The sequence below is a fragment of the Coturnix japonica genome, chromosome 19, assembly GCF_001577835.2.
Source record: "Coturnix japonica isolate 7356 chromosome 19, Coturnix japonica 2.1, whole genome shotgun sequence".
Taxonomy (NCBI): Eukaryota; Metazoa; Chordata; class Aves; order Galliformes; family Phasianidae; genus Coturnix; species Coturnix japonica.
In genome coordinates this window covers 571642-586026 of record NC_029534.1, presented here as the reverse complement: position 1 = coordinate 586026, position 14385 = coordinate 571642, and the positions used below count along the sequence as shown (strand labels likewise).

Sequence of the window (14385 nt, the reverse complement as noted above, 5' to 3'; positions counted from 1 at the left end):
CCCTTTGCTGACAACAGGAAACCAAACTTGGTGCACACTTCAGCTTAGGTAAGTCATTTGCTTTGATTAGCCAAAGATCAGTTGCAATTTTCAATGGCAGCAAGACTTGCTTTCTATTGCTTTTTTGGTTTCTTTTTAACAACAATCAGCAGATCCTACGAGATACAGCTTCAAAATATAGTATGCTCTCCTTCTGAAAGGCTATTTTTAGGAGGGAGCAATTTCTGTCGATCAGGCACATAATACACGACTTAAAGTAACTTGATTACACAATTATTCAATCATTTGGAATGCCTTTGTAGTGTATAATTACTCACTCAAAAATTGTATGCCCTTCCCCCCCTCGCTGCCATATTCAGACCACAAGAGGGAAAGGAAAAGGAAGCTCTCGGAGTGCTCGCATGGGAAGGCAGCGAGCTGAAATAGGCTGAGCTGCAAACAGCCCTCATACAGAGCAGCTCATCAAACTGCAGGGACATCTTGCAGTGCAAAGGCATTCACTGCATTTCCTTGCTTTGGTTGGATAAAAGCAGCCCGGTAGCTAAAAAGCCAACAGAACCAGCAGCTCATCGTGTTTGCAAAAGGAAAACTCTGGGAGTACATTGAGGTGTTGTGAAAGTTTAGCACAAGTCCCTCTGCTGCCTCTTCTGGAGGGTGATGTGCGCTGTGCTTTGTCCCTGCTGTTATAACCATATCATGGATCAAGAGCCCAGACAGAGAGAGAGGGAGTTGCAAGTGGAAAACCAGCAGCTGCTGGGTGAGCCCTTTTTGCTGTCAGCACTCACACCAAGCTGAGTGATGAATGACAAAATGGCATTACAGCACGGCTCAGCACTGACATGCTGTAGTGGGGGCCTCTTTTGTCCAGCTCTCACCTGATCTCCTCTGGGAACTGTGCGTTGGTTACCAGGAAGCTGGAGATGCCACGCTGGTGCAGGAGCCGCAGGAAGCGGTTGATGTCGGGGTACATGATGGGCTCTCCCACCAGGGACAGAGCACAGTGCTTCGCTGTCATCGCCTCCTCCAAGCGCTCTGCCCTCACTCCTGTCACTCCTGCAAAGAGAGAGAAGGGGCATAAAATACACCCAGAGGACATGCCCCAAAGAACAACCACAGGTGAACAGCCAGAGAAACTTCAGAGCAAAGAGAAAAACAAGGAACCCAACTGCAGCATCCACATGAAAATGCCATCTGCAGGTTTAGCAGATGTGAACTGCAATCATTCCACCCATGAGCAGGCAGGGGAGAGGGAAGGCTGCTCCATCCATACCCAGCTCTGTGCTCAGGAGCCCGTATGAAGGCACCCGACTATAAGCAAGCTTTTGTTCCAGATGTGTCACATCCCATTTCCTCGGCATGCCTTGATGGACTCGAACAATATCTGAGGTTTTGGGTTGGGGGTTGGTCTGCTTTAAAAAGCAAAGAGTGAAGTTTGAAAGCAGGTCCTCAGCTCACCTCCCGTTGCCTAGAAGCTGGAGCTCAAACAGCACAGAAAATTACATGCTATGCTGCAAAGCCTAGATAAAAAAGAGGTGTTGGTGGATATTGCTTCAGCCTCACACAGAAAAGCTGGTCGGTGATCAGAGTGAAGCTCAGTGCATTTAAACCAGCCGGGCTTCGTCCTGAATAGGGACAGGACTAATGGCTGCACTGCAGCAACCTGACAGCAGTAAATGAGAGCTTTATTGGGAACTTATTGGGAAAGAAAGGAGCATCTCAGCCACACACGGAGATGAAAGGACTGACTTTTGTTTTTCTAGAGCTACTGTGGGCTGTTTGGGGAATTAACTTCTCTGTCTCAGCATCTGGCAATAGGACTACAGTCATTACAGTGCCAGCTTCAGAAGAAAAATTCCAGCATCACAAAGTTGGAGAGGAAATTTCTCAAATCAGTTTACATCACAGCGGCACATACAGCAAACACTCTGCAGATGAGGGCAAGGGTTTTATATGCAATCATTTGCCCACATAAATCTCAAGCTAGACAGGAGCAAAGCAAACGGGATTAGTGGGTATTGCTGCCTCCAGCTGTTATCCTACCAGCACACGTGGAACAGGAAAGGAAAGCATAAAAGCATGGCCCAGCACAGCCCCTGCACAGGCTGCTGGATGTGGATGTCACTCTGCAGCTACCTGTGATGCAAGGGACTCGAGTGCAGCAGCAAGCACAGGCATCCCCAGATCTAACTTTAAGACCCCAGCGGGGATTGCTCAGCACAGACCTCCTGTAAGCCCGCAGGTTTTCCTCGTCCAGGTCACGTCTTTGTTTCTCTTTGTTTATTTTTCCCCCCCAGCCAAACCAGGGCTGTGCTGTCAGACATCTACACTTATTTCTGAGTTATGTTTCCATTCTGCGTGTGCCCTTCACAAGGGCGCAGAGCCTCAAAGTCCCTACCTACAAAACGTATCCATCAAACAAACTGCTTCACACCTCCCCACCTCCGCTCCCTGTCAGGAAGATGTCTCTCCAACAGTCCTTCTTCAGGAGCATTACGTGACATTAACTAACACTTATGGTCTCCAACACCTGTACAAACCACGGCAAACATGAAAAGAGGAGGGAACAGAACGTCTTCAGAAGCACACAGCGAGGTTCCTGCAGGACACTGACTGCACTCTGGTTGCACTCTCACAACTCCTGGCCCTGGTAACACTGCTAGGAAGCACATGCACGTTTCAGGGAACGTTTGGCAACATGTTAATGGAAAACAAGTTCCAGAAGAAGGAACGGGACTGTCTTTGCTGAGCTCTTAATACTTTACTTCAGAGACAGCTTCTGCCAAATCACTATGGAATCTTTCCTCCTCGCCAACCCTTTTCGGGAAGCACAGTAAGGGGAGAATCAGAACCGCAGAACCATAGGGGTCAAAAGGGATCCCTGGAGATATCCCTGCTAAGGGCAGGTTCCCTGCAATGGGCTGCACAGGAAAGTGTGAGCAAACAACCTGCTGTGATATGAGCACTTGGTATAAAAAGCAAGCCTGATGTAGAGATTGCCACCAATTGTTATTGCATCCAAACTGGAACAACCAAAAATCGGGTATCCCAGGGTTCTGTTGAAGCAGAGCCCTGCTGCTCAGTGTGCTTCCCACCCCCTCTAAATTAGGAATGCCTGCAGTGCTGCTGAGTGTGCATTCAGTCTCACCATCCATTCACTGAGATGTGCAACCAGGCTCCTGAATCAACACTGGAATCACCTCGCTTGTTATCAGCCACCAACCAGACCTGACCCCATTGAGCACGACCCCTTCAACCTGCCAAGACACTTTCAGCTCCTTTAAGAGCCTGGCTGCCAGGAGCAGCCCAGCACCGCACGCACACAGCAGCAAGGCTGGGTCTCCTGGCTGCCCTCCCTGCAGCTCAGAACGGGAGCTCCCAGGGATCTGAAACTGCAAAATGATGCAAACCAGCCCTTGTGAGCAGCTCAGCTCGTGAGGCCCCAGCTCCGGTTATTTTTCCGCCTACTGCATAAGTGCAATGAATGAAGCAGAGCAATGCTGCTCCGCTGACACAAGTTTTCTCGCCTGTCACATTTTTAAGCCATTGGGTTCTCTCTGCACACAGCCAACATAAACAAACGGGTTCCCAAAATGACAGCCAAGGCTGAGGCTCCTCTTGCACTTTTAATGGATGCTTCATTTCACTCCTGCTGCTCACGCAGCCTCTGCTGTCAATTAGGAGGAGCAGAGTTCTAGACCTGTCCTGCCAAGCTGGCCGGCACAGTGAGCACAGGGCTGACCTTGGCAGAGTGACCGAGCTCACTGCGTGGGGAGAAAAGAATAGAAGAAAGCAAACATTTCTGTACATACAGCTGAAAAAGGAATAAGTGAACACACGAGGATTTGATAATGGAAGCAAAATAGGGTAATCTGCAGATCAGCAAACAACCGCAACTAAAAGCTCAAGGTTTCCTACCTTCTGAAATTACAGATCTTATGCCTCTTCCTGTCCTGCAGGTGACCAGGATGCTCTGATCTGAGCCCTAGAGATGCTTCTGCACCTTCAAAAAGCATCACTGACGGGAAGTTACCTTTGAACTCCTTGATCATGTTCCGATGATTCTCAAGAGCTTCCCTCAAGATCATTTCAGGTTGGTCCATTTTCCACCTCCACTCCGTGCCCACGGGGTTTGTGTGATGTCTGGAGGAAAAAGAGACCAGCGTGACTCGCTGCAGTTTGCACAGACCCATCTCTGTCACCCTGTGGACTCTGGCAATGCCTAACAAAATTGGTTAACATTCTAGATGAGGGCAGGCTGCTCAAGAGGGGCTGCAGCATTCAGAGCTGTGTCTGGTGGATGTGGTTGGGCTCCCGGCTTTACTCAGCAGGAGCTCCCACCATTTCTGAGATCTGCCAGCTAACCAGCTACTGACACTCAAATGCAGACAAGTGAGACTGACGCTGATTTCCCCAAGTGATTAAAACCTGCAGTTCCACATTTGGGCTGCGCTAAGGCAGATTGTACACCCAGCATCAACAAAACCAACCTTTGCAAGCATCTCTTTATCCACTGGGCAAGCAAAGACTCAAATGCAGCTCTCACACTACATTACCATCCCAAAGACCCTTCAAGCTAAAAGCAGCCTTCCTCTCTAATTTTTTATTTGCTGCCAACATGGAAAATATTCTGAATACCAACTATAAAAAGGCATTTATAAACCACTTACATGTTTAAGTACATAGCTTGTACCCTATATATTTAACAGGGCAAGCTGGCAGAAAATCAATAGGCTCTTAATGCATGCTGGACAACTATTAATTACCAGTGCCAAGCAGTCCTTGCTTTTCTAACACATTCCAACTGTTCACAAAACACACCAAGTCGTGCCTGCAAAGCAGCTCAATGGCAAACGGCAGCTTCTCCTTCCCTAGGAAACAAAGCACTGTGTGGTGGCTGATAGGATCACTACAGAGGCCATAGCACAGCCATTGTCTGTCCTTACCTCCTGAGTTGTGCACCTCACCAGCTACTTGGGTCCTGGGCAGGTAAAGGGGCATCCCTTCCCAGCCTAAAATAACTTCTCTCTCACACACACACACACCAGAAAGCCCTTCCTTTATTAGAATATGTTGCTGCTGGAAAACCGTGAAAGCAAAGGGCATGAGATCCCTAGGAAGGGATGGGAGGGAGAAAGCAGAACAAAACCAAGAGTCGATGACCACAGGCTGCAGTGAGCCCCAGAGCCAGCAGGTGAAGTCCCAGAGGAAAGAGAAAGGCTTAAGGGCAATGAATGCTGGGGAACTGGCAGCTTTTGAAATCCTATTAAGGCAGAAGTGCAAACTGTGGCAATAAAAAGCAAAGATACGAAGTGTAACAAGAAACCAATCTGGCAGGATCACAGCACTGCTGCAACCTTGCAGTCCTCCATCTGAGAAGAACAAAATCACAGGGTCACACTCAAAGGTTGAGCCATACAACCACAGGATGCACAAAGGGGCCAGCAAGAAAGACCTCCATGTAATGACATGGGGAGCAAGCAGATGGCCAAGGAAACAGTCCAGCCGATGCACAAGGACAAAGTTGAACGCTTCTCTGTTATGCCAAGAAAATTGTTGGCACCTCCCAATGGCAAAGGGAAAAATGAGGTGAGATGATGTTAGAAAGGACAGGTAAATGATGCTCATCTGAAAGTGCTGTCACAGGGTCAGTCCCCCACTACTGCATCCACCATTAACATTAATAACAGCTGCATGAGACGCACAGATGTCAGTCCCAGAAATTGGTACCAGGATCCTTTTCCACCCCATCATGACCCCTCTGTGTAACGATGGCATCAAAGCTCCTCACTGCCCAGCAGTGGGAATCCTCCATGGCAGATGCTACCAGGTTACAGGGATACAAACCAAATTCTTTATGGAATATTTCATTCTGTCTGGTTTGCCTCTTCCTCGGGTCCGAAAGAAACGAGGTTTAAATGAATAGGATTTATTAGCTGTTCCATCTCTCCACAATAATGGATTGTGTTTCAGACGCTCGGCCAGAGGACGTAATCAAATCACTTTGGATTGCAACACAATCACCAGCAGCGTCAGGCAGCCTCAGTCCCACACTCGCCCTAATTGATTAAGAGATTTGGTCACCCGCACATTTCCATTTAGACAATTAAGCTAAAGAGGCACTACAAACAGCGAGAGCAACTGGGAGCAATAAGGGACAGCAGCAGACTATTTTTATAGGGAGAGCTATGAGTTAGGGATGGTGCAGTAATTAAAGCCCATTTTTTAATTATTATTATTTTTTTAACCCACCCCCCCCCTCTTTATTCTTACTGCAACAGCCTCAGCAGTTCAACCCACAAAGGAATGACTGGGAAATAAACAAAAAAAAACCACAGTGCTCTGATCTGCTGCTCAGCGCAATGAGCTGCACAACGAGGCCAAAGCATAAAGCCTCTATTAAAACATTTTGCCAGCAGCAGATCCAAACTATCACTTCCCATGTCCCCAGCAGCACAGATGGTGACTGCTAATAAGGTCTGTGTTCATACAGCTCAGCCAGTGGTGCCTGGAACGCAGCATTCAGCCTCATGGGATGAAGAGCCTGCAGGGAGCGGTGGGTTTGAAATAAAGCTACTGCTTCCAGGATTCCTCTTAAACGTGAGGAATGGCACCTCCAGAACGACGGGTCGGAGTTGTGTGGAAGGTATGACACAGTGATTTATCCCAGTTCACACCTGGCTACTCTAATTCAGCCCCATTCTCCAGACACAGCCTGATGCTAAAGAAAGAAAGAAAAGCCAGCAGAGTTGGGTCATTTTGAAGAGGAGCAGTGTTAAATGGCCTGCACTACAATACCAGGAGCAGAGCGCTTCGTTTCGGTGATGTTACTGCTCTCTATTTGCTGTTTATGGTGTACCTTCTGTGTATGGACAAAGGGACAATAACACGCATGGCAATCTTCCCCCATCAGCACAGCCAGAGCTGCAGAATTCAATGCACCATTGCAGGCTGATAGATGGAAAAAATGAACAGGCAGTACGTTTTTCTTCAGTCATCAAATTGTTATTACACACTCTGAAGAGAAGTGGCAACTCTTGCACATTAAACATGCCATTTGCTGTGTCCTTTCAAGCCAGCACAGGATGAAAGCCCATCAAGAGAACCAATTAACATTCTGGAATAGAGTCCCAAATGCAAACTTAACAGGATAACTACTGCCTGATGCTTATACTTAATACTAACACTGGAGACAGCTTCAAAGTGCATTCAGAATTACAGCTGTATTTCTGCATGGATGCTGTCGCTTTAACATTCTCATGAAATATTTGCATTATTAGAGCTCGAAGATTGAAAAGATGGGAAAATGCTCAGAAAGCTTCAGCTGTTTTGGCATGAAAATAGTGGCACATTGGACACTGAGGCTTAGGGGTGGAACAGCTGTTACTGGCAGCCAGCCCCCTAGAGCAGACATAAACAGCAGAGGATGTGCAGCCCCCCTGATTTGAAATAGCTAGCAAGGTAAGAGACAGAAGAGCTGAAAGAATAACCTGTGTCCTCCCACTCAGCACACGTCCACGTCAGCACTTCTACTTCTGCTGAGCCTCAGTGACCCCTTCATATTTCCCAGTCCAGCAGAAGCCTCCCTCCAACCCAATCCATTCCATGATTAAGTCCCAGCCCCAGCCCAGGGGTCTCACAGCACTTGGACAGAGGAGTGCAGAGACACAAAGCAAAGGGGAGCACAGCTCCCTGACAGCGATGGAGTGGCTCAGAGCCCAGCTGGCCCACACAGGGCTGTCCAGAGCAGGTTTAGCACCACAGACACTGCCAGCCCTGCTGCTCGGGCGCTGCGCTGCCCTTTTCATTGCTATGGCACAAAAGACCACAGACAGAGGGGTAATACAGTATGTAACCAGGTGACCTCTCCCGAAGTAGAGCTCCATCAGCACTTTACCTCCAGCAGAACACACATTTGTTGGCACAGGCCAGGCTCGGTGTGGCCTCCATGCAGCGATGGCTCTCGATTCCATAGAACGTGTGCTTGTAGCAGCCGCCTCTGCCTCGGAGCATCGACTGGCAGGAGAGAAAGAGACACACAAATACAAGGAAGTTAAAACTAAGTGCTTCAAATCTGCTCCCTGGGCACATTTACATTCACACTGGTGTGTAAAGTCACCTGTGATGGGTGCTGCAAGCCTGGCTGCAGCTGTGGGGCAGCTCAGAGAAATGGCAAATGCACTCCAGCTTAAGAAATACACAGCAAGAGCAGCAAACATCTGACTGCTTACATACAGCCGGACAGAAACAAGGTATTATGGTGTCAAGATTAACTGCCCTAGAGGAAACTTAAGCGTAATCAATACTTTCTCACTTTTAACAGCAAACCATAGCAGGGTGCTTATAACTGAATTAGCCAACAAAGGAAGCAAGTGAAGCCACTTAGGCTGTAAGAATTACTGTAAAAGCCCAATAAAGAGTAACAAGGGTCAATTTAACAGCTGCACTATGAAACACTCAATTCTTCCAGGTTTTTTTGTGCAGAGTACTTATTCTAGCATGACATTAAAAGATACCCTGCCCCTCCAAACCCCCACTCACATTGGCCACCGGCCCCAGCAGGTCACTGAGCTTCCTTCCCAGAGCTGCAGACACCTTCCCACAACACTCCTTTCCTGCTCAGCATGCAGGGAGCATGAACTGTCTTCCATTATCTCAGTTTAATAATAATAAATGAGAAAGGTTCTTCACCGCTCTCCAGAGAAAATGTGAAATATGACCGTGTAACTTTTAATCTATCTTCCTCTACCTGAAGGGTCCAAGCAATGCAGAAACCAGCTTGGAGTGAGCCGTGAGGAGAGAACAGAGGTGATCTCAAACTGAGGCATCACTATGGAGCTTTCCCTACCACTCCTCCTTCCAACCCTGGTTTGTTTCTCACTGATACAAATCCGGTCCAGTGCTCCGGACGGCGCTCACACATTGGTGTGAATCTGAGTCAACGCCGCTGCCTGTAACCCATTTCAGCTCAATTTATTAGAGCTCTGTATGTTCAAATGCTGCTAAAGCTAAAAATAGTAAGGGCCTATCTAAGCACACAGAGCTGCTATTTATTTTGTGAAATGGCTTTACAGTACCGCATTAAATTTCAGTTCTTTAATAAAAATAGGTTCTCTGGTTTTCTCTCAGCCCCAGCGCTGACAAAACCTGACAAGTTTTCCTTTAAACACTTCACGGCCTTCCCTGGCACCAAGAACAACAGAAGAGAGAAATATTTGTCAGAGCAAACAGCAGAAGCATCGCTGGGATCAGCACGCCTCAGATGTTCCTGGCAATACAGCGGTGGGCTTGCTAAGCTGTTCACAAGGAGCCTTTGATGAGACAGTTCATTGATAGCAAGCATTAAATAAAGCCTCCCTGCAGCCACCCACTTCGGTGATTGCCATCCACACAGCTCTGCTCAAAAATAAACAAAGTTAATCACGTAGCAAAAGAGAGTGAGACTGGGAACTGATCGCTGCCACTGCACAGGAGCTGCTGGCTCTCTGATGAGATGCTGATCACCCTGCGAATGCTGACAGCCTTAGCATGTTAGAATCAATGCTGCTCCTCAAATGCACATCCGTACAGAGTAGCTTTCAGCATGCAAGCTGTGAACTGCTTCTCAGGGACCTGCAGAGGCCAAAGCAAGAAACACAGAGCAAACTTCAGCCGCTTTGCTAAGCTTGCTATATGAACCTTCCAAGGGGAAGAACAGCAGAGGAGCACTGCTTGTTGCCAGCCAGGTGCAACAGCCACAGAACAACAGGTCTGAGTGCCCACGAGCCATCTGAGCTCTGCTACCTTTGTCTCTCAAGACCTCACACCTCTGATACAACCTCCCCACTTCAATCCATGGTGTTCCAGTCCTGCCCTGCATTTCAGTAAGCAGGAGGGATTTCAGCAGGCAGCAGAGATCAGACAGTGATCTTTCCAGCTCTCTGCTCACACTCTGACTGCTGGCAGTGGGGCTGTAATAGCCTGGCACACAGAACTAGAGCTTGGGAAAGGAAGCATTTTCTTGCAGGTAACAGCACATTTTTAAAGGTTATTCCACTTGGAAGCTGTATACCCGAATAAGTCTCTAGCCTTCAATTTATAAACAGAAACTGTAAGAGCATACCTTTGTCCACCGACAGAGCTTCACTCCGGAGTGGCTTCCTATCAGCTTATAGCCTGAAAACAAGAGGTGAATCAAACCATCAGTTTTAATCTGCAATAACTGAGTCACGAAACAAACTAAATGCTGCGCAAAATTAAGCATCTCCATTCTCAGTGCTGCTCCTCCCTGCTGGGAGGAAACACAAGAAAACGTAGCAGGCTTAACTTTGCTGGTTTGGGGCATTACCTTTACTCTGACCATAGGTATTCACAAAAGGATAATGTATATTTTGCAAACCGATGCTGAAATCTTCCTGTGGCCAGCAATTGAAGTCTCTGGCTCATTTCAGGGACTGCACCAGTGCTACCAATCCCCGACCCAGCTGTGAGCTGCTGGTGCCACCTGGAGTTTCTGAGCTCCATGTAAGTGACACTGACTCCCAGCACTGCGTGCCAACATCTCAGCACACAGCCTGCAAAGCAAACACCCCCAGCAGCACCAATCTCTGGGCAATGTCTCTGCAGCAGATCTCGCTTCCAATGCCAGGATGCGGAGCTCAGCACAGCCAGCCAAGCCGAGGCAATGAGGAAAAAAGAGTATCAGTAAGAACAGGCAGCAAAAGCCACCAACTACTTTGAAAGGCAATCTCAAGCAAGGTCAATAAGCACTTGAAAAGCCCAGTCCTCAAGGTTCTTCTGAAGTCAGCTCCTGATTTTCAAAACATGCTGAAAAAACACACAGATCAAAGCTTATCTCTGTATCAAACAGCGAGTCAAAGCAGGACAGAAGTGGTTACTGAAGTAGTCCAAACTAGTACAGATACAAGCTGTCTCCTAACAGCACTTGCCTTTGGATACGAGTAACACAGAGACATTATGGACACCCTGGTGCTAAATTTAAGCAGTAAAGACAACAACCCAACTGCAGCTTGGGGAAGCAGAATGATTTCTTCAATACCAGTGGGGTCAGCCTTTGGGTAACATTAATCCAATCCTGTTGTGTTATTGCCTACCACAAAACTACAAGTACAGCTGTATTTCGAAAAGAAAGAAGCAAGGAGCCACCGAGTATGAGCAGATTAAGAAGAATATCAGCCCGGCAAGGATTGTTTCCTGAATCTACAAGGCACTGCAGAAAGCAAATGAGAACATCAGTTAGGCTGCGCCTACTAATCACCACAGGAAACACTTGCATGAAAGGTTTGCTTCTATTTTCAGTTCATTTCATGACATTTACCTAAACAGATGAAGCAGCAGGAGCACGCTGCCAGCCTCGCTCCAGCTATACTTGTTACTGCGGGTATTAAGTGGCTCGTGCTGTATTTGTATTTTATGCAAGACTGAACAGTGATGGGAAAGAAATCAGCATCTTCTCACAGCACAGGACTGGCTCTGACTTTCAAAGCAGCAGCAGCTGTTACAGAGGACCTTTATGAAGGTATTTGCAAGCGGCCAGCCACAAGGGCCTCCAGCAACACAATCCAATACTTCAGGTTATATTTAGCGCTGGCTTTGGATTCCAGCTAAAACAAAACTATTGTTTAAGCAATATTTGGTTTACCTACAGGCTGCAGGCTAAATTTGTCCGAAGGTGATTAAAAATAAGAGTGCGATGGGGGGCTGAAGAGATGCTGCTCAAAGGCAAACTCCTGTTACACAACCACAGTTCAAAAGAACAGCTTTCTTGTGTATCACCACCACTGTTGTTGCTTTCTCTTGGGCTAATTATGCCCTTAGGGATAATGCTGAAGAGACACTGAACCTATACCCAATGCAACCAGCTGCTACATAAATTAGGTGATCTGACTGTGTTGCACTCGTTATTTTCAAGGGGATGGTGCTGAGGAGAGGAGCAGGTTTTATTTCCTTACAGCCTCATAACACTGTCCTGGTGTGTTTTATCTGCAAGAAAACAGCTATGACATGAAAAGAGAAGAAAGGCAGATTCTTTTCTTTCTCTCTTGCTGGCTCCTGTCATTCAGCCTGCAGATTTAAAGAACAGTTCTTTACTTTACAGTTAATGAAATAAAAAATGAACAAATGTGCCAGACACTTGATGGGCAGAACAACACAAGTCACATACAAATGCTTGGGCTAAAGAACAGCTGAGATCCTGCAGAGCACACATTGTGATCCCCCCAGCTGCAGCACAGGGGAGCTCACATCGCCCTCCATTGTTCTTCTCCCAGCTTTACTCAACTCGTTAGCGTGTATCATGCTGAGACGCATTGCAGAGCTTTAGATTCCTCCCCTGGAACAACGAAGCAGACAGCCCTAGCCCAAGCTGTTCTGTAGGCTCTAACCAGGGGCAGGACTGGCAGTTCCATCAGCAGCTTTCTCCAACAGCAGCAGACTCACTTGCTCCATTCGAAGTCTGCCATCAAGCCTGGTCCAGCACACCCAGGCTCACAGAACCTCACCTTGTTTTGTGAGTGCATCCCTCAGGGCTGCAGTTATCATTTCTCTCCTTTCACCGGCCTCCTTCCTCCCAGACGTCTCTCCAAGCAAACTCGTTCCAGCATCTCCATCCTCCAGTTCACGTTCTCTCTGTTTGAAGACAGGGAATTGCACTTAGATTCAAGCTTGTTTTATTTCTGGGACAGATGAAGGAAGACAGACATCACTACAGCGATTTAGACAACCCTGGGAGCTGTGCTCTCTACAAATCACACCAAGAACACCACCAAAATTTGGTGATCACCAAAGACCCTGCAAGAAAAGGCTGTTTCCCTCATGCAGCTCCAGACAATGAGCTGCTGCATCCCACACATCCGGCTTCCAACAGCTGCACCTTTATAAACATGCTTAAGCTCCTGGAGTTTACTTAAAAGAAAGAAAACAACACAAATACTGGAATATCAACTATTAGCATAAGTTAAAGGAGAAACAAACAAGCATGTAAGAAAAGCGTGAATCTGCCACTATGTAAGTGTCACTTCTGAGACTCTATGGGTATTTATTGCTTTATGTCTGCACAAAGAAGCATGAAAGTGGAAATAATTACTTTGATATTTCATGCTACTTGTAATCTGTCAGTTCTTTATGGCTTTTTTGAAGTATTAGAGAAGTTACGGATAAACAACACAGACCAACAGAGGACATTCTGTTTCCACGCAATAAATTCAACATAAAAGTCCTTTTTGTGCCAAAGTCATGAAGAAGTTCACGTTGCTTCTAGTTTGAGTTTACCCATTATTAGCATCACTAATGAAAGCAGTGCTCTTCGCTACCCCAGCTGTGTTCTTTGCACAGAGAAAGCATCCCAGCCCCATCACTAACCTGCATCACCCAGCACCACACGTCCCCTGAACACCTCCAGGGATGGGGACTCCCCACCCTGTCCATAAGGAAACTCTTCCTAATGCCCAGTGTAAACCTTCCAGCTGCAGCTCCAGGCTGCCTCCTCCCAACCTCACTTGTAGCCCCAATAGATGACTTTGCAGCCTCCTTTCAGGCAGCTATAGAGAGCAATGAGGTCTCTCTCAGTCTCCTTTCCTCCAGACTCAACAACCCGAGGATGCTTCACTGGTAAAATATTAACATTGCTAGAAAAGCCTCGTGCATAAGGAAGGAAGGAGATAAAATCCTCAACTATTAATTCTTAAACAAAGAGCTTCTCCCACATCATTTAATCCAGAGCTAGGCACAGCCATCCATATACAAAGGAAGGGCACTATGTCAGCACAGATTCATTAGCCATCCAAAGAGAAACACTGGGCAGGATTTCTGAACAGATTCATCCTGGCATATCTACTCCCCAATCTCATGCCAGGTTAATTCCCCCAGAAGAACTCAATATGCATTATGTAGCACATCATAATATTAAAAATGCAGAGATTCACTTCACTACAAATAAGATATCGGATCCCAGGCAGCCTTCAGGGAAAGTCCTGAATTAAAGGGTTTTGCATTTCTACCTGCCTGTCGCGCTGCTGCTGCAACAGCAGGGAAAAGCACCTAAACATGAAATAACAAATAAATAGAATTGCCTTGCTGGCAAGGCAGAGGCATTTATTTCAATAATCATCTTCCCCTCAGAGATGCTGTTAATAAATGTTTTTCCCCTCTCATCCTGATGCAGAAGGCTGTAAACAAAACAATCATCTGTTTCCCTCTGATCCACAGTACCTGACTTGCTCTGCCTGGCAGGTGACGGGCTTTGGGCATTCACACCCCACTGAGTTTTACTTATTTGCTTAATAAACCTTTCATATCTATTATTTAGGGACTGAAGGCAGAGAACGAAGTTAAACCTGCACAGAGCAAACTTCTCCAGCTGCGGTGATTTAGCAGAAAGCCCTGTAGTAA

The 14385-nt window shown here is 47.0% G+C and overlaps 1 protein-coding gene across 3 annotated transcripts in view; it reads right to left on the bottom strand.

The window, feature by feature from the left end:
- The window catches only part of LOC107322608 (S-adenosyl-L-methionine-dependent tRNA 4-demethylwyosine synthase TYW1-like), a 44083-nt gene that overhangs the window by 20002 nt on the left and 9696 nt on the right, over positions 1-14385 (bottom strand). For all 3 annotated transcript variants that reach the window (XM_015880804.2, XM_015880802.2, XM_015880803.2), the window contains exons 8-12: positions 12498-12624; positions 10100-10152; positions 7895-8013; positions 4031-4140; positions 876-1053 (exon numbers count right to left, since the gene is read on the bottom strand). In XM_015880804.2, the coding sequence (XP_015736290.2) occupies positions 876-1053; positions 4031-4140; positions 7895-8013; positions 10100-10152; positions 12498-12624 (587 nt within the window). The remainder of the gene's footprint in view (positions 1-875; positions 1054-4030; positions 4141-7894; positions 8014-10099; positions 10153-12497; positions 12625-14385) is intronic.